We start from the raw sequence: 18,736 nt of genomic DNA on the forward strand, positions 1-18,736 counted from the left end.
TTCCTGCACTGCACATGATTCGTTCCATGGTCCCCCTATACATGCTTTTGCCCAAGGTGAGACCCCCTCATCTTCCCACTCTCTGGTTTGCTGGCTACTGTATAATGCTGGTACTCAGTCTTCTCAGTCATGTACTTCCCACTATCTTCCTACTCCAGCATTCATTTCATCTCCTTTTGCCCTCCCCACTTACTAAATCTGAGGACCACCCATGACATGCCTGCCCTGTTCCCTGTGATCACAAACTCCATGATGTACTACAGAGATCATTGTGTAAGATCAAGGTGAAGTTCAACCAATCTCTTGTGAACCTGGGGAGATGTGTGGAACTCCTGCCACACAATCTATTGGTGAACCAGCTACTCAGATGACTCTTAACACCTTCCACTATGCCAGTGTATCCCACCCATATCAAAACACCCTCACTTTCCATGTACTTGGAGTGGGATATCACCCAGGACAGGATGTTGGCAAAGAATGTGTAGCAAGAGCTTGCTTGCACATTGCTTCAGACCATCACTGCCTACAGTCAAGAACCAGTATGACCCCCACCCTACATCCACCATTATCAAAGAAGACTCCACTGCATGTTTGTCCAAATCCTTCTTCACCATCCCAGACAAGGAAATCAAGTCGAAGCTCCACCTTCAGTCACCATGGCTCCTTCGATTGGTGCTTGATTGTGCTAGAATGGTTGGTCAGAAACTAATTACTATGGCATATGTTGCCAGCTGCATCACTGAGAGCTTTGAGATGCATCTCTTCACTACCTGGAGCATGCCTGGTGTTCACCAAGTATTCTTGTTGGAGCATGACAAGATGTATGCCAATGATGAGGTGAGCATCAAGACAAGGAAAGAGTGGGCTTTGGAGACTGATGGTGTCAACTTGAAGGTGGCAATGTGCATTCCAGGTGTCAGCTTTAGTCCCACATACTTGAACAACTGTGTTGAGAGCTTCACCACACTTAGGGTTGAAGCCATGTGTGCAACAATCATGAAGAAACTGTGAGGAGCCTTTGAATTCGACAGTTCATATGTCAATTACCACCACCTGGCATTGCCCTGTGACCTCCTGACCCATTGCAGAATGCCCATGGCAATCACCTGTCATGGTATTAACTATCCTGATACTGGTGCCCTGATGCATTGCTTGTTTGAGGAAATGGTGGAGATTCTGATGGAAGCTGCTGCCATTGGTGAAAATAATGATTGTCATGGTATCACAAAAGAGGTTATGTTTGGCCAGCTTGTGCCTATGGGTACAGGTGCCTTCGAATGTCACACTGGATATCAACATACTTAAAGATGCCATTGTCGATCATCATCTGCTGGTGCAAAATATTCTTACTGCTCATGTGGACTGCAGTATGACACCAAGCCAAGTAGCAATGACACCATATGACATGAACTCCCCCACATGGTCAGAGAGTAACTGCAAGGGCGAGTTGGCAGCCCTCTCACCCCTTGCCACCAATGGCAGAGAAGATCCTGCCAACTTTTCATTCCTCAGATATGGGAAGAGTCCTTTGGGTGCAGGAGACATGTCACCTGCCAGCCCCCCTGGGTATAGTCCTGAGCTCTCCCAATGCATACTCACCTACATCGCCTTATGTCCCTCAATCTCCATACAGTGCAACAACCTCACCATTTGGTACATTGGTACATGCAACATCCCCATTCTATGACAGAAGCCAAGGGGCTACATCACTGACATACTTCCTGATGTCACCTGCTCTCAATCTCATGTCTCCCTGTTATTCACCAACCAGTCTGTGGTACAGTCTGCAACTGCCTTCCTTCAGTCCCACATCTCCATGGTACTCACCAACTGGCCCATCCTTTGTCTCCAAGATGTAAGTCATGTTTATCTGTTAGCAAACAGGTCACTAACTTCATGCCAGATTCACCTAGTGCAACCTTTTATTTTTTTCCTACTCACTCTACTGATCATTCCTTTTCTCATTGCCTCCTTCCCCCAGCTTGTAAGTAACTTAACTCAGTCATATCTGTAGTTATGTCACTCACAACTCTGCAGCCCCTGCACAAATGCCACCCTTGTCTCCAAAATACTTACCCATGTCACTGGTGTCACCCTCCTCACCCAAATATTCCAATTTCTCCAAGTTATTTTCCAGCCTGTGAGTTATTGACAATGTTGACCTCAGTTACACCAGTATTGACTGCCAATTCTTTCACAGCTCCTGCCCAGTGTAAGTGTCTTCTGTATATTAGTGAGGTCACAGCAGTTTATTCCTACCAGGTCCTGTTTCTCCTGCATATAGCCCAACATCTCCATAATGGTTGCCTTTGAGGCCTGCCCAAAATGGTACAACTCACCATGGGCACTGATACAGTACATCCCCATCATGGGGGTTGGGATTTTTCTTGTTTGTGTCTATGTCTCTTGCTGGATGTCTCCCCAGGTGACTGGCACATACCTACTAGTATGTTTTCATAGTCATACACCCCATGTAGATTACCATACATCTTTATTATGCAAACTAGACAACAACAATGTTCATACTAAGTATTGAGCCAATTTGTCTGTCAATGTAAGGTATTGAAACCCAGCCTATGGGAATTATTATATAATCCAATGGACTGTAAATACACAGTGACTTCCTTGCTTCCACACCCTTACCATGACTGTCATCATTGGTATCATCTGTACTGCTGACTTGTCAGGCAGTTTCACCCATACCATTGCAGCAGTAAGTACCCATCACCATCATGCTGTCAAGTTATTATTATTAACTGGCCCTTGTTAAATGTTGACAGTTCCCTGCTGCCCCCAATGACAAAATGGAATCACCACTGACACTGATGATGATGCCAACTTCCTTTCCCTTCATTCATCCCCAGTATTCCTATACCCAGCTGTTGTGCACACTTGTCACATTGCCAACCAACCCCCCATGCACTGGTCCAGGATTGCTATTCATCTGACCTGCAGCAAGGTTTTGACAGTGCAGGTATGTGGTCACTGCTGCTTTAAGTTACTGCAGCTCACTGACTCAATGCCAATCAAACACATCAGATTCCTCAAGTCCTACATGCTCTGAACTCCTTATTCCCTGATAGATACCCTGCACCTACTTGGAATCGCTGCATCATCATTTCGTCCTCTTATATTAGCCTCAAGTTTAGGTACTATGACCTATATCCATGTGGTTAAGTATGCTGTAGTCAATGCCATGCACACAGGATTTTTTTTAAAAATGTCTTGGAATCACAATGAGAACTGAAAGAACTGAGAATGAGAAAAATGTTACATTGACCCAAGTTGACATTGGTAGAGTGGAAGGTAGCATTGTAATGATAAATATGAAATTATAATGAGTGTCGACATGTTGGCAGGTGCCAGTAGCCTGTTGTAATCCCTTAGCATAGCTGCATATATTAAATAGCCTTTTAAGGGTGTTATAATGACAGTATGGCATGTTGATGGTGACAGAGCTTGTTGTAATGCCTTATGACACTCTCTCCTTAAATAGCCTTTTAAGGGAAATATAATGACTACATTGGGCAGTGATGATGAAACCCACCATCATTCTTATGTCATTATAACATCATCTTCATAAACTTTTCCACCATTAGCATGCATTAGAAGGCAAGGTGGGAAAGTGGGACCTTAACTTACATTGTAATGTCTCATGATGTGTGTGAAAAAGTTGGGACAGCACCCAGACAGCCCAGAAGTCCTTAGACATTCTATCAATCCAGTCCCAGGCTATAGAAGCCCCTTTTCCACTCCTGCATAACTCAATGACAACTTGCATCAGGAGCACTCCTGTCTTGAATTTTTCTGCCCTCCAGGTTCCACAGAGGCAAACTGCCACTCACTCATACTTGTCCCTGGTGCTGGTTTTGGTTGGTTCACACCAGCCTTCCACACTTTGATTCACACCACTTTACTCTTTTGCATGTTACCAGTGCCACAAAATTGGTCATTGGTCATGTCACAATGGGCTCAGATGACAGTGGACTCCCCCTGCTCACAAGAACTCCCCTACTCCCTTGCCTCCCATTGCCCACTCTTCTTCCTGTTGACCCCTCACTACATGTCTATCCTCCCCTTCCTCAAGGGTCCAAGGAGTTTGAAAGGGAGGTGATGTTACACCTCAACCTGCTGGCTTACCATTTTTGGTCACACAACACTTACATGGTCACATGCCTTGCAGTAGGAGTTGTCATGGTCATTGCAGTCATCATCTGGAGTGTGGTCTGGATCCCATTCCATCCCTGGAAGAGCCTAGTGGACTCCAACAGTCTCTACAGCATTATTACCTCATCATTGACACCATACCCTGTTGGAGATATATTCTCCCCTGTGTTCTGCTCACTTTGGTGCGATGTTTGGGTGCTTACATAATCACCTTAGCGCGCACATTTTACAGTAGTTTATTCACTGTTCCCTCAGTAGCTTGTTGCACTACTGAGGGTAAGCTCACTTTCACTACCAGTATTATACTTACTGATATCCTGTAGATACCTACAGGTTGGTCTAATACATTAGTAGCTTGTTGCACTACTGAGGATACCTACAGCATCCTTCAAAATACCCAACTGCAGTTTGATTGTTTACCTGTACACTTCTCTTATCCCATTTTTGCCTTTACCAATGTATAGTATATTTGATATGTTTCACCTTCATCATGACTTGCCCCCTCACTGTGCATGTCTGATTGTGCAACCAATTTGGGCTTCACCTTCCACAGCTCTGAGTCACTCTGACTTGCTTCTATTTCATTGTTTACTTCTGCAGCAACTTACTGCTTACAAAGTTATTGTTATTGTGCACCCTCTGCCAGGAGGTATATAGGTAGAAGTATGGTATTCTGTAACTTGAGTTTTTTGCTACCTTGCAACTGCCCTAAAATATATCCTCTCTTCTGTTTCCTCTGTGTTGAGTGTATACTCCTAACAGGAAGGAACTGTTGAAGTCAGGGTTGGTAGGTCAGCCATAGGGGTCATGACAAGTTCAGCCCTCAGTGTGTCCCTCCATCCATTCATGCTTAGTCCATTTGATGAAGCCACCATGTCAGAGCATAACAGGCACTTGACTTTCCTCAACAAACATTCCCTTGGATGAAAGTCATCATCACACAGGACAGAATATCATGTGTATTACTCAAATGTATTACTTGAATTTGACTCCATGTAGTGACCCCAGGTCACATGACTTGAGGGACTTGGCATGCTTGCTGGACATGCACTGTTTGCACAATGGACAACCAATGACTGGACAATTGTCAGGTGATTATCAGGCAATCAATATCATCTGCAGATTATACTTCAAGATCACAAACATGGTTTTTTTTGTTCTTAAACTTCAACAAAAAATGATGGTCTTTTTGTTCAGCAATATTGTAACTGTAGGCTGTCATTTAACCAATGGCAAAACTTCACATATGAGCAGATTTTCTACTTGAAGGCAACACTTCATGTTTGCACATTCATTGTTTTGGAGATCATACATCTTATTTAGACTGATGTTCAGAACACAGCCACACACTCATAAGTATTTGAAGTTTTAGCCAATATTTTTCCTATCCTATCAACAACACTTCAAATCTTGCAATCACACCAACATCAATCTAAACTTCAAATTTCACCTTCACACTTTTGACAACCTTTAAACCTGATCTAAACTCTGCTAACCACATTGTGTTTCCCTACATCAAATACAGACCCAAATGTCTGGATAAGCTTGTAGTGTGTCTAAAGCAAGTTCTTCTGTGCCTACACTGCAAGTCCCAAACTTTGCATTGGAGTCACAACCCATGTCACTATCCACCTATTGAGCCAGCAGGTCCAAGACCATTAACAGATCAAAGCACACAACAGACAACAAGAAACACCATCATTATGACTATCTTCTAGTTTGCTTAGCAGATACATTCCACTGTTTCTGGTAGTACTATAGGAGCGCACGCCGCCGTCGAAATCATGGTCCTACTACCAAGGATGATTGCACCAATAAAGTAAAACTTATATTTTACATGAGTACTAGAGCGATTGTCGAGACAGCTGTGGCCCCGAGCACCAGTGCGTAGCCCGCCCTGTAAGCCGACTTCACAGTCAAGACTGGGTACATGTTATCAGCCCCATCATAAACACAGAAAGAAAACAACAATACAATACACATACCCTTTCCCATGTCCCATGCAAGATGTCGGAGACCGTTTAAAGAGTGGAAGGCGAAAGGTGCAGCCAGGATGAATTTACCCGCATACTTCACATGTTCAGGTAGCCCCGCAATGAGCTCGACTATATGCGTGCTATCAAACGTGCCAGGCGGAAAGAGGCACGCCAAAGAGAGACCGTTGCGATAAATATACTAAAAATTAAAATGATAACTTTATTAATACTAGAGCACTGATCAGAACGTCAATAAAACATTTCACGCCGCCTTCAAACTGCCGACTCACATGCGCTAAGGGCACCACCAGTGGCACGGTCGACTATGGAGGAAAACCATGTTAATAGTGGCTGATAAATGGTAAAGTGAGGGCTTTGAGTCAAGGATGGGTTCAACGCGAGTGATTCTTCAAGGTCTGCTTTTGCGCCTCTAACATCCGAGGTAAGGAACCTAGAGGCAAACCGAATTGGTGAATCACGCGAGCTACTGCTAGAGTACCCACTTGAACGTTCCCCGTAAATTCAAAGCCTCCGCACGCCCAATATCCCATGACACACCCTGATCGACGGCCTCGTTGAAAAGCGAAAGGGCGTGTCATCCAGAGCAAGCAGTAATGTCTGGTCCCCTTGTGATGACGTCTCCGGCGGCGTAGGCCTGTGCACCTGTGAGCACAGAAAATGTGCAACTCAGCACCATAAAACTTGAGAAACCCAAGTTACGCACGTTTCCGGAAGGCAGCGAAGTAAGCAGAAATAAACGTCTGTGAGGGCAATCTCAGATCTCTCGTCTAAATGATAGCGAGATTAATGCTTCTCATCCACCGAGGCTTACCAAGCGAAGCAAATAGGCCGACTCACAACCGCGATAGTCTGTGCCTTCTCTGTCGCGAGTTTCTTGAGTACTCGTTCCACTGACTGCGCTACTGCCTCGTCTTGGAATTTGTCGAGGATAGTAGCTGCAGTAAAGTCTGCAGAATTGTTGAATTAGTACGAATGTTCAGACAAATGCCGGGCGAACGAAAGCTATATTCCGGGCATCGTACTCACCTCTCAGGGCCTCTGCGTACCGACCAAGAGCCTCGAGAGCGTTGGCACGCCTGTTCAAGGCTTTGATGTAATTCGGGTCATGCCAGAGAGCCGCATCGCAGTCCTCTACAACAAGCTCAAATTGCGGCGGTGACATGTTCAAGTAACCTTAACCGCAGACACATTTCAGTAATGAAGACAGAATAGCCAGGGAAAAAGTTACAAACACGCAACTCGGTTACTGTGAAATACAGGCACAGGTTTTGGAGAGACTTGGATGGCTTGGGTGTATAGCTCTGCTGCCTGAGTGAACCTCCGAGCTTGGTATAGGGCGTTACTCCGGGACTTGAGATGCGGCCAGCCATCTTGGTATACTCATGCCCCAACTTGGAGTAACCTAAACGAATCGGATCCTCCACTCTTCATTCCAGCGATCGCAGCCTGCCTCACGACGCCAAGATACTCTCCTAACCTCCGCTCATCCGGCTGCAGGAAATCGTCGTAGAGTTTGTACCTTGAATCAGCGACGATGTTGGTGAGTTCCAGGGCGACGCAGAGGTTCCAGTATTATTTTATGGCACGCGCACAGGTTAGACCTGTGCCCGTGTGGGGTGACGGTAGTAGACGAACCCTGGGATATGTTCCCTTGACGAGTACAACATGACATGTAACCGAAGGATCAGCTCCGGCACATATATCTGTCTCACCCTCAACATCTCCAGATGTCTTCGATCAACTGCAAATAATGCAACATCAAACACAGCTGTAATATCGCTGAGAGGCAGGATGCGCGCACCTTCTCTATCCGCTGTTTGCTCAAGAAGCATCCAATCTTCTGTCAACAATTTCACGATCGCTTCATAGCATTGTTCGATGAGTCCCTGTTCAGAAGTGAGTGATTCAGCACCAGCCGCGAAGAAAAAGAGAAAGGCATCGCCCGACCTTATAATCTTTCAACCACTCCGCCTTCGCATCCTTATTCATTAGCGATACTACCAACGAGCGACACTAAGTTACACGATCGAGAAGTTCCCAAATATTGAAGAATTGTCGATAATGAAGGTACTCCGTCGCACGATCTTCGGGTTCACTGATCGCCGCGATTTCGGGAGGGAGCCTGTCGAGAAGCTTTCGGGCGAGGTTGACGCGCCTGGTGCCTGTGCGAATGATGGTTAGGAGGAGTATGCCGCAAGTTTGAGGTGATGAAGGGTGAGATACCGAGGAAATACCGTAAGATGACCGTTACCTGCTCGAGGGGTGTACCATATGTAGCTTCCATAAATGATGTCCATTCTATCGAACGCAGAAGTAGCATTTCCACATTCGAAGGTTCAGGTTGCAATGCGATAATAGACGGTAAGGGTCCCCCGAGTGGCGGAAGATGCTGGAGAATGTCAATTCACACGTCGCCCAGAACAGTAAGGACAAAACAAAAACGCACCTCAAACGCTTTTTCGATCGTCCGTTCAGCCGTGACAATGGCAACGGTTTTCACGTCTAGCCCGTGTTCGCGGGCACGTGTCAGAGCCAGTCGTCGTTCTTTGATGTCCGCCAAGAGATCGAGGACGTGAGGAACATGGCGTATCGCTCTACAGCGTTGTCACCCAAAGCACCGGCATACATTGCTATGAGTTCTCTTTGGCCAGCAGCCTGGATGACACGATGGGACTCAGCCCAATATCGGACCATGTGACGTAGGACTGACCTCCAACACCTGGAGATATGCCTCCAGAACAACTCAAGTCGCCCGCGGTGGTGAATCTCAATCATTTGCAGAAAGAGACATAAGCATAAGTGGGCAAAGAAACGGGTCATAGTTGGGTACCTGATGTACTGTCAGAGCAATCATTAAAAATGCAGTAGCGGGACGCACTCGGATGAGTCTGGGTCGTATATGCCATCTCTCAAACCAGTTGCAAAGGTGTCGAGCAATGGCTGTATGCGGTTAAAGATGATGGCAAGTTGAGATACATGAAAGGCGTTGTCCGCCGGAGGTCTGTCAAAAAGTGAGTGAGAGTAAGGAAGAGGGTATACAAATCTTACCCGTCCTCGACCACCACTCCGCCCAGCGTTTCCAGCGCAGAAGTAACTTGCTTCTGCCACTCTTCCTTCTCGTCTTCGTCTGTGCCATTCAAAGGCACCGGCATCTCCTCAAGCGTCGCTGAAGCGCCCTCCCAAAAGCACCCTTTGAGCTTTAACATTTCTGAGCTTTGCTTCTCTTCGCAGAGAATGTTGATTTGGACCCAAAGATGATCCTACCATATGCGACATGCCGACCTGAGGACGGTGAACGTCTGCGGGGTGGGAGTGAGTGCTGCATAAACGACTCGCTCCGGATCAGAAAAGTACTGTTCATTCGCTTCGCACCGCATGAATTCCGCACACACGAATCAAATCAAGACTGTGCAGACGTACTTGTTGCTCGCCATTGGAACAACAACGATCCCCGGATACTAGCAGCTCTCCATGGCTGATGCACTCTGCGACACAGCTCAACCGCGTCGTCAAGCCGTCCAGCTCGAATGAACGAATAGATAGCTTGCGCGAGTGACTTTTCGAATGCCTACGGCGGGTCCATGATTCGCGATCCAGTATAAGCAGACACAGAATTGCACACCGCGTCATCAGCAGCGAGTGTCTTCCGAGATGTATTGATGTAGCTCACATGAAAGTCGGAGTTCTCCAATCTCCAATCCGGTATCCTGCCATAAGTACCGAGTCACATCCAAATCTCTAATAATCCTGGCGTCCAGCTGTCTCCGCCTCCTTCGCCGTGCCATCCCCAACGTCCGCCATATCGGAATCATGGCCTCGTCGACCCTCCCGTCTTTACCCCACGTCCCCGGCACAGATCCGTCGTCGTGCATACTGGATTGCTTCAGGACTGCCATCGCAAAACGCGTCTCAGACGCACTCCCCCCGCTGACCCTCGATCAAGCCTACACCGGCGTCGACTATGGAAAAAAGGGCATGGATTTTACCGTCGCCCTGCCTCGCTTCAGACTTCCCGGAAAACCTGATGAACTGGCTGCGAAGGTGCTTTCCAATGTAAGTGTCTACCTGCTTTCCGATATGCCAGTGGTCCGCGCTGTTAACGTCCCCACGAATTCTGAACGTTCCCCGTATAGTTCCAGCCCGACGATTTCATCGCATCCATTCACCCACGATAAACAATTTCTTCACTTCCAACTCAACAGCGCCAGCCTCATTCGTGAAGTCCTCAATCAAATCCATGCCCTCACGTACGAAAGCCCAACCGGAAAGCCTTCATATGGAACGAATACCTCAGGAGCAGGGAAAAAAGTCGTAATCGAATTCTCATCACCTAATATCGCAAAGTCATTCCACGTCGGACACCTTCGAAGTACCATAATCGGCGCATTCTTGGTCAACCTGTACAAGACTTGCGGATGGGACGTCACATCACTAAATTATCTTGGCGATTGGGGAACGCAGGTACCTCTTCTCTGATGCATATCGTACATATACTCCAACCCACTGGTTTAGTTCGGTATGATCGCCGTCGGTTTTGAGAAATACGGATCCCAGGAGGAGCTTCAAAAGGATGCAATCAAGCATCTTTACGACGTATACGTCAAGGTGTCCCGAGACGCAGAATCCGATCCCAACGTCAAAGTCGAAGCCGCCCAATTCTTCAAACGGATGGAAGATGGCGACGAAAGTGCTCTCGTAAACTGGCGCGTGTGGCGAGAGTTGAGCGTCAAGAAATACATCGAGGAGTACGATCGACTGAACGTCTCGTTTGACCGATACACAGGCGAAAGTGAGGTCGGCAAAGAGTGGCAAGACAAAGCCCTAGAGCAACTCGACCAGCAGGGACTAATCACCGACGTGAATGGCGCCAAGCTTGTCGACCTGGAAAAATGGAAAATGGGTAAAGCGGTTCTCCGCAAAGCAGGTAATCGTACCTTCCCTACATATAGATCATCAACTCACGACGTGATCGAAGATGGTACCTCGATTTACCTAACCCGGGACATCGCTGGTGCGATCGAACGGTACGAAAAGTACCATTTTGACAAGATGATATACGTCGTCGCTTCTCAGCAGGACCTTCACCTTGCCCAGTTCTTCAAAATATTGAGTTTGATGGGCTTCCCCTGGGCCGATCGACTCGAACACGTGAATTACGGATTGGTGTTGGGCATGAGCACAAGGAAGGGTACCGCTGTCTTCCTCAACCAGATCATCAAAGAGGCGTCGTCTGTCATGCACGAGCAAATGAGAAGGAACGAGGACAAGTACAATGCGATCGAGGACCCTGAGATGGTCAGCCAAGAAGTCGGTATCACCGGCATTAAGATCCAAGATATGGCAGCCAAGCGGTACGCAGTAATATCCGCCCCATTACCGATTTCTCCATTGACTTCCCGCCAGGATAAACAACTACACCTTCAACTGGGACAGGATGTTATCTTTCGAGGGCGATACCGGACCTTACTTGCAGTACGCTCACGTGCGCTTGACCTCAATGGAACGCAAGAATCCCGAACTTTTACCGCTGCCGCCCCCATCTCAGATCGACACGTCCTCTCTGGCAGATTCTACGCATGCACGCGATATCGCAATCCTACTCGGGTCCTATCCCGATGTCGTCAAAACGGCTATGAAGACGCATGAGCCTAGCGGGGTGGTCACGTTTGCCCTCCGCTTGTCCCACGCCATCTCTTCCGCTTGGGAGATGCTCGTGGTCAAGGGCGAGAAGGACCTGGATAAGGCGAGGGCGAGGTTATGGTTGTATCTCTGCGCGCGGGATGTTCTTGGTGCTGCGATGCGGTTGTTGAGCATCAGGCCGTTGGAGAGGATGTGATGTTATACCAGTCTAATGGATCAGTCAATGGTTGCCGGACGGGAGGAGGCAGGGCTCCATCATCCGGACTCTGGAACCTAATGTATTTCAATCTCATCGATCAAAATGTAACCTCGGAGGACAGCCCGTCTTTCCAAGACGAAGTGCTTACATATGGGAAATTTTAATACTTAGAAGTTTCAGCTCAGCTGTAATATATGGCTGATGAGGTTGGGCGTAATCAAGGTTTGAAAACACGTCGTGAGAAGGTCTGCTTTGGATCGGATTATCGCAGCTTGTGTACATTCTAATCTCGCTCATCACGGAAATAGTTGGTCATACCAACTCAGAAATGGACGAGTTGGCTTTTGCCTCAGATCGACAACAAAAATACCCCGAGATCAGATCATGGACGTTTCGGGCATCTAATTAATACCTCCCTCTAAGACTCTCGTTTCCGCGGTGAGCTACCGCCTGCTACATCTTCATCCTCCGAAACTTCCCCTGGGAAAATATTAAACCGGAAAATGTGATGGATCAATATTAGTGGACGACACCTTTAATAGACGGAGACGCATCTTCCGCCATTTCTTGGTTTCCGATCAGCAGATCCTCCTCTTGGAACACGTCGTTCCACGACAACTGCTCTTCGTCGTTGGTGGGTTTGGATTCACTCGACTCACCTTCCGAACCCTCTTCGTCTGCGTTATTGACAGCGTCACCCTCGTTCTCCAGTGGAACCACATCCTCAGCGAGGAATGTACACTTTTGCGTGATTGACTGAAGGTTCTGCTTCACGCTCTGTACGGCTGTTTCCTCCGCCTTCTCCTTCCCTTTGCGTCTCTGTTTCGCCTTGGCCTCAGCGTCGTTAAGTGCCTCGGGTCGTTCAGGAGGAGGAACGAAAAAAGGTATGCGTCCTCTAACCCAGTCGCTCAGCATAATCTTGGCAACACCATCCAGATCAGGTTCGCCGCCTTTCAACAAACGTCCCTTCATCCGAGCCAGTGTATTCAAAAAATCTTCAGCTTCCCATCCTCGGCTCGGGTTGTCCGGGTCTGGAAGAGGCACGCCGTACGTCCGCGAGAGATACACGGGCTTAATTCGTTCCATGAGTGTGGGTATGTGTTCCGAGGGGCTCGGCAATGCTTCTACGCGTACCACGCCTTTCAGAACGGTACTGGTTTCTGAGTCATGTGCTGAGGTGGGGACAATGCCAGGGCAGTCGATGAGGTATATGCGCTTGGTAAGGTTGATATACTGCCACACCTGCGGTTAATGTCAGGGATTGATAAACGGTCGGCATGGTATCCAATAAAGCTGTATATACCTTAGTTTCTCCAGGAACGGGTGCGACACGGCAAACTTTTCCGCTTTTGAGAGTGTTGATGATGCTACTCTTTCCAACGTTGGGATATCCCATAAACCCGACCGAGATCTGCTTCTTATCCGAATGAAGTCGCGAGAATTGACGCAATAGTTGGATGAGAGCACCCTTCCCAAAAGAATGGTTCGGCGATGCATGGAAGGCGATGGTGGGATACCTTGGGGTGAGGTGTTGAATGTATCGTGCCTATGCCATTACATTTCTGAGCGTTAACTCGGAATAAGCAAAACGGAACAAAAAAAACGCACCGTGACCCAGTTGGGAACTAAATCACATTTGTTGAGTACCAGTACAACGTGCTTGTGAGCTTTCTCCTTCTTCAAAAACTCTAGTACAGACTCGCACATCGTACCAATGGGATCACGGGCATCCAAAATGTGCAAAATAACATCTGACGAATCTATGACTTTATACAGTTCGCCATATATCCGCCGCGACGTTCCCTTTGCGAAGATTGGGTCACTTTGATCGGCGTAAGCGGACTGGAATCCATCTGCGGCCGGTCGGATGATGTGGGTGAGATTAGACTCGACGATGATGGTAAATGAAAGTACCGGAGGAGCTCCCCGTGGCCTCTTCGAGGGCCGCGGCGCCGACCTTGCTCAACTCCTCGAATGATCCCACGTCAAGCTTCGGACGTTTGCGCTGGGCCTTTGGCCCGAAAGTATCGCTGAACGGTTCTGTGTCTACTATATGCGAGCGCTGTGAATGGAGTAAATCGATGGCAACGAAACGCGGAGTCCCCAGAACACATGCCTTGTGCAAGTTGGGATTGGCTGCATCATCCAGCAATGCCATAGGTAATTTATTCCGATGCAAAAGAACGGAATAAGGATCATCTTTTTTAGTTGATAAACTCGATCTGAAGTGGTCAAGGGCCGACTGGGAGATAACTCTCGTGTTCCCTTGGAAATTTCAGTCTTCCCTTAGAGTTATGATCGTTGATACAGGAAAGAAACTGTACACACCAAACCACCTGCGATCAGGCTGCACACGACCGGGTTTCGTTTCGTTTTCCCCCTTCTGAAATTCGGCGGCCTGAATTATCTTCCCGTCTTTGTCGCGGACAGGCCTTCCGCCTGAAAGCATTTTCACGCGTGCCGCTTGTTTTGCATTGCGATAGAAATTTTCTCCTTTGATTTTCTTCAAGGTAACGTCTTTGGATGGCGTCTTTTGTTTCTTCGTTGCCCCCATGGTTGTACTGCCAGTCGACAGATTTTACTTTGAACCTTGTTTGTAGAGTTGTCTTGCCGGCAATACCCGTGTCACTACTCCACCTATCGGGCCAGCAGGTCCAAGACGGTCAACGGGTCAAAGCACACGACAGATAACAACTATATATGATCTGCATCTAAACACCGTCATCGCGGCCGTCTTCTAGCGTGCTTAGCAGATCCATTCCATTGTTTCCGATAGTACTGTAGGAGCGTACGCCGCCGTCGAAATCACAGCTCTACTACTAAGGATGATCGCACCAATAAAGTAAAACCTATATTTTACATGAGTACTAGAGCAATCGTCGAAACAGCTGCGGCCCCGAGCACTGCGTAGCCCGCCCTGTATGCCGACTTCAGAGTCAAGACTGGGTACATGTTATCAGCCCCATCATAAACAAGAAAAGAAAAGAACAAATCAATAGACATACCCTTTCCCATATCCCATGCGAGATGTCGGAGACCGTTTAAAGAGTGGAAGGCGAAAGGTGCAGCCAGGATGAATTTACCCGCATACTTCGCATATTCAGGTAACCCCACAATGAGCTCGACTATATGCGTGCTATCAAACGTGCCAGGTGCGAAGAGGTACGCCAAAGAAAAACCGTAGAGCACTGATCACAACATCAACAAGACACTCCATACCTCCTTCAAACTGCCGACTCACATGCGCTAAGAGCACCACCAGTGGCACGGTTGGCTATGGAGGAAAGCCATGTTAATTGTGGCTGATAAATGGTAAAGTGAGGGCTTGATGGTCGCTTGAGCCGCTGCTGGTTCAGAATTTCCTGCGAGGCTGACGGCGGAAGAGACTCCGTATGAATGCCTCTATAATTTGTTCAGTACGCAGCGCTGTCTCGTTCGAGTGCTGAGGCTCACCGCCTAACGAGCGCAGATTGCAGGGCAATGTTGCGGGCTGATCAGGTAAGCCCGCACTCAGAATTGATGGATACAAATAACATTTTACACCCACTGTGTTTTGAAGACAACGCCGCTCTTTTCAAGGTTTGAGGAATGCCGACGCGAACGGACATCATAGTGAAATGGAGACCTTCGACTTGACGCCAACTGCGGCAATAGACGGAAGGTGAGCCGTGGGAAAAATCCTGAGTTCATGCGCACTCCTTATCACATGCGAACCTCATACCACGCAAGAGACTAGGCCCCCGAAGAGTACATAGTGTGCATGCTTTTTCGATTCACTGCCCCTGCCAACGGCTCGTTTGCTATTTACGTTCAAACCAGCATCACCAAGCAGGAATCAGTGTCATCACAACAAACATAGGGTGTCCTGCAAAAGCTTCTTTAGACAAACGGAAGACTCCAGCTCAGGGGACTTCAGGGGACTCCTGCCTGTTGTTGTTGTCTAAAACGTAAGGAGTTCCTTCACTAACCAACATCTAATACTGTAATTTGACTCATGGTGCACTGATCATTAGCAAGTCCTGCGAGGAGATCAATAGACAGTACCCAGCATGCATGTCTATATGTGGTCGACTACGGCCTACACACGACTGTCTTGAGAAAGGTAACGAGTGGAGATGTGGAGAGATACGTGATATTCAGATGGGTGAGGAGAAACGTCAGGTGGGAGGAGGCCACCACATGCAGATTAATGATGGAGTGAGAGGTCGGACAGCATAATAACCAAGACCCAGGACGTGGGTGCTATCCTCACATCATCGCACTCGCAATCTGTTGTAGCTGCACCGCCATCTGCGGATAAGTCTTCACGAACTGCAATTGCGCCTTGCTAGCCTCCAGATATGTCAATGCAGCAACGAGCTCTGCCTCGCCTCGTGCAAGATCGACTTGCTTCTCGAACCATTCGATCGCAGTTTCCATTTCACCCTTTTGTAGGGCAAGTTGGGCAAGGGTTGCTACCGCTGGTTCACAAGAGGAGTCGATCGCAAGCGCTTCGCGGCATAGTACTTCGGCACGATCGATGTCCTTGTGCCATTGGAACATTGCCAAAGCCTTATTGACAAGGGGAAGTGGGTTCGGCGGGGACCTACAAAGCAGTGAGGAACGTCCGAAGAACAAACGTATACACGTTGACTGACTTGGCTTTATCGAGTTCGATCGCTCTATCGAACTTCTCTACTGCGTCGTCGAACCGTTGCTGATCCAGTAATAGCTCGCCACTACAGGTACACGTGTCCGCATGTCAGTAACCACGTTTGCAAGATCAAGCGGAGGACCCACTAATAATTGCATACTTCAGCGCGATTGGGGAACGCCGTCATGGTCCGTCTGAAGGTCGCCATACTATTGGAGACGTTTCCCATCTTGTACTGTGCTACTGCCAACTGTATATGCGAGAACACGAACGTCGAATCGAGTGACGTCGATTTGGTGTAGTTTTCAGCGGCAGCAGAGTAGTCGTTCGTGATGAAGTGGACTGGGCAGACCAACACAAACCAAGTCAGTCGCAAAAATAAAAAGACACAGACAAAAGAACCCGACGAACCCTGTCCCCGATGGTAGTACACATCCGGATCCGACGAATCCACCTTAATGGCCTGCTCGAAGCACTCCATCGCCTGTGCGTGGTTCCCTTCCTCCATATGCACGCTTGCAAGTTTAACTAGTGATTGAGTCAAGGATGGGTTCAACGCAAGTGATTCTTCAAGGTCTGCTTTCGCGCCCTTAATATCCGAGGTAAGGAACCTAAAGGCGAACCGAATTGGTGAATCGCGAGAGCTACTGCTAGAGTACCCACTTGAATGTTCCCCGTAAATTCAAAGCCTCCGCGCGCCCGATATCCCATGACACACCCTGATCGACGGCCTCATTGACAAGCGAAAGGGCGTGTGCGTAATCTGCTGCTTCGAGGGCATCCAGAGCCAGCAGCAATGTCTGGTCCCCTTGTGATGACGTCTCCGGCGGCGTAGGCTGTGCACCTGTGAGCACAGAAAATGTGCAACTCAGCACTGCAAAACTTGAAAAACCCAAGTTACGCACGTTTCCGGAAGGCAGCGAAGTAAGCAGAAATAAACGTCTGTGAGGGCAATCTCGGATCTCTCGTCTAAATGATAGCGAGATTAATGCTTCTCATCCACCGAGACTTACGAAGCGAAGCAAATAGCCGACTCACAGCCGCAATAGTCTGTGCCTTCTCTGTCGCGAGTTTCTTGAGTACTCGTTCCACCGACTGCGCTGCTGCCTCATTTTGGAATTTGTCGAGGATGGTAGCTGCAGTAAAGTCTGCAGAGTTGTTGGATTAGTACGAATGTTCAGACAAATGCTGGGCGAACGAAAACTATGTTCCAGGCATCGTACTCACCTCTGAGAGACTCTGCGTACCGACTAAGAGCCTCGAGAGCGTTGGCACGCCTGTTCAAGGCTTTGATATAGTTCGGGTCATGCCGGAGAGCCGCATCACAGTCCTCTACGACGAGCTCAAATTGCGGCGGCGACATGTTCAAATAACCTTAACCATAGACGCATGTCAGTAATAAAGGTAAAATAGCCAGGGGGAAAAAAATCACGAACAGGCAGCTCGGTTGCTGTGAAATATAGGCTCAGGTTTTGGAGAGACTTGGATGGCTTGGGTGTATAGCTCTGCTGCCTGAGTGAACCTCCGAGCTTGGTATTGGGCGTTACCCCGGGACTTGAGGCTACCCGCTCGTTTTATACGATCCTGACATACGCGAGGTAAGTTTTACATCCAGACAATGTATGACCAGGAATGGGGTGGCTTACGTCGACGGACATAGCGGCGATCTCTTCGAGTGTCAGCGGGACGTTTTCTATGCGCCTGGATGTCAGCAATAGACTATATACACGTCAAGTATATACGCACGCTGTTCCTCCTCAGGCTTGATTTCCTCTAAGATAGGACCGTCCTGGTCGCCGACAGACTTTCTCTTCTTGGAAGAAGACTTGTCTTTCCTCTTGTCCTTTTGTCTGTCCTTGCCAGACCCGGGACGGTGAGGGGAGGTCGTCGAGGCATAGTACGCCGCTGCGCCAAGTGCGACGGCGGCTGCCGCAGTGCAGACCAAGATAGCGCGTCTGTTTTCTGACACAAAGTCCTGCAGACGGTCCAGGTAAGACGGCGGGGGGGTCACGCTCAGGTCCTGAGTTGCTGTTGTTGTGGGTGCCATCGTCGACGTTGCACTCGACTCCTGCGTCGGCCAAATCTCAGAAGCGAAAACGT

General features: G+C 48.2%; 8 protein-coding genes across 8 annotated transcripts; 2 read left to right on the top strand and 6 right to left on the bottom strand.

Moving 5' to 3' along the window:
• Positions 1–319: 319 nt before the first annotated feature.
• On the top strand, positions 320–2,820 carry F5J12DRAFT_936003 (uncharacterized protein; the record flags this gene model as incomplete). Its single annotated transcript, XM_051749627.1, has 11 exons — positions 320–479; positions 530–1,007; positions 1,089–1,267; positions 1,308–1,653; positions 1,772–1,855; positions 1,982–1,984; positions 2,038–2,140; positions 2,201–2,212; positions 2,426–2,446; positions 2,688–2,713; positions 2,781–2,820. The coding sequence occupies 11 exons, from the start codon at positions 320–322 to the stop codon at positions 2,818–2,820; spliced, it is 1,452 nt and encodes a 483-aa protein (XP_051600944.1).
• Positions 2,821–6,000: 3,180 nt separating this feature from the next.
• On the bottom strand, positions 6,001–6,557 carry F5J12DRAFT_719305 (uncharacterized protein; the record flags this gene model as incomplete). Its single annotated transcript, XM_051741163.1, has 3 exons — positions 6,001–6,089; positions 6,153–6,342; positions 6,423–6,557. Coding segments are annotated over 3 exons (414 nt in total), but the record flags the coding sequence as incomplete, so codon positions are not given.
• Positions 6,558–6,620: 63 nt separating this feature from the next.
• Positions 6,621–7,575, bottom strand: F5J12DRAFT_58110 (uncharacterized protein). Its single transcript, XM_051740160.1, has 5 exons — positions 7,404–7,575; positions 7,191–7,337; positions 7,002–7,111; positions 6,868–6,931; positions 6,621–6,806 (listed from the first exon to the last, which is right to left on the bottom strand). The coding sequence occupies exons 2-5, from the start codon at positions 7,324–7,326 to the stop codon at positions 6,739–6,741; spliced, it is 378 nt and encodes a 125-aa protein (XP_051600946.1). The 5' UTR covers positions 7,327–7,337; positions 7,404–7,575; the 3' UTR covers positions 6,621–6,738.
• Positions 7,576–7,759: 184 nt separating this feature from the next.
• Positions 7,760–9,370, bottom strand: F5J12DRAFT_892056 (nuclear pore protein 84/107; the record flags this gene model as incomplete). The annotated part of the gene is made up of 9 exons (XM_051747540.1): positions 7,760–7,905; positions 7,966–8,050; positions 8,112–8,144; positions 8,187–8,326; positions 8,388–8,553; positions 8,611–8,758; positions 8,791–8,994; positions 9,043–9,165; positions 9,213–9,370. 9 exons carry the CDS (start codon positions 9,368–9,370, stop codon positions 7,760–7,762), a joined length of 1,203 nt encoding a protein of 400 aa, XP_051600947.1.
• Positions 9,371–9,974: 604 nt separating this feature from the next.
• On the top strand, positions 9,975–12,000 carry F5J12DRAFT_905228 (uncharacterized protein; the record flags this gene model as incomplete). The annotated part of the gene is made up of 6 exons (XM_051748634.1): positions 9,975–10,217; positions 10,249–10,250; positions 10,298–10,625; positions 10,677–11,088; positions 11,140–11,515; positions 11,568–12,000. 6 exons carry the CDS (start codon positions 9,975–9,977, stop codon positions 11,998–12,000), a joined length of 1,794 nt encoding a protein of 597 aa, XP_051600948.1.
• A 199-nt stretch (positions 12,001–12,199) lies between these two features.
• On the bottom strand, positions 12,200–14,680 carry F5J12DRAFT_826585 (NGP1NT-domain-containing protein). Its single transcript, XM_051745520.1, has 7 exons — positions 14,332–14,680; positions 14,120–14,268; positions 13,918–14,065; positions 13,612–13,856; positions 13,307–13,549; positions 12,537–13,245; positions 12,200–12,483 (listed from the first exon to the last, which is right to left on the bottom strand). Exons 1-7 carry the CDS (start codon positions 14,555–14,557, stop codon positions 12,422–12,424), a joined length of 1,782 nt encoding a protein of 593 aa, XP_051600949.1. The 5' UTR covers positions 14,558–14,680; the 3' UTR covers positions 12,200–12,421.
• Positions 14,662–15,664, bottom strand: F5J12DRAFT_826588 (SDHC, cytochrome b subunit of succinate dehydrogenase). Its single transcript, XM_051745521.1, has 5 exons — positions 15,551–15,664; positions 15,457–15,493; positions 15,245–15,405; positions 15,009–15,191; positions 14,662–14,945 (listed from the first exon to the last, which is right to left on the bottom strand). Exons 1-5 carry the CDS (start codon positions 15,612–15,614, stop codon positions 14,860–14,862), a joined length of 531 nt encoding a protein of 176 aa, XP_051600950.1. The 5' UTR covers positions 15,615–15,664; the 3' UTR covers positions 14,662–14,859.
• A 587-nt stretch (positions 15,665–16,251) lies between these two features.
• On the bottom strand, positions 16,252–18,736 carry F5J12DRAFT_920781 (uncharacterized protein; the record flags this gene model as incomplete). Its single annotated transcript, XM_051749273.1, has 11 exons — positions 18,383–18,736; positions 18,283–18,329; positions 18,073–18,220; positions 17,864–18,010; positions 17,675–17,784; positions 17,542–17,605; positions 17,300–17,480; positions 17,048–17,247; positions 16,783–16,978; positions 16,641–16,721; positions 16,252–16,588 (listed from the first exon to the last, which is right to left on the bottom strand). Exons 1-11 carry the CDS (start codon positions 18,681–18,683, stop codon positions 16,252–16,254), a joined length of 1,812 nt encoding a protein of 603 aa, XP_051600951.1. The 5' UTR covers positions 18,684–18,736.

The sequence above is a fragment of the Pisolithus orientalis genome, assembly GCF_024613125.1.
Source record: "Pisolithus orientalis strain OTSU chromosome Unknown F5J12scaffold_11, whole genome shotgun sequence".
Classification (NCBI taxonomy): Eukaryota; Fungi; Basidiomycota; class Agaricomycetes; order Boletales; family Pisolithaceae; genus Pisolithus; species Pisolithus orientalis.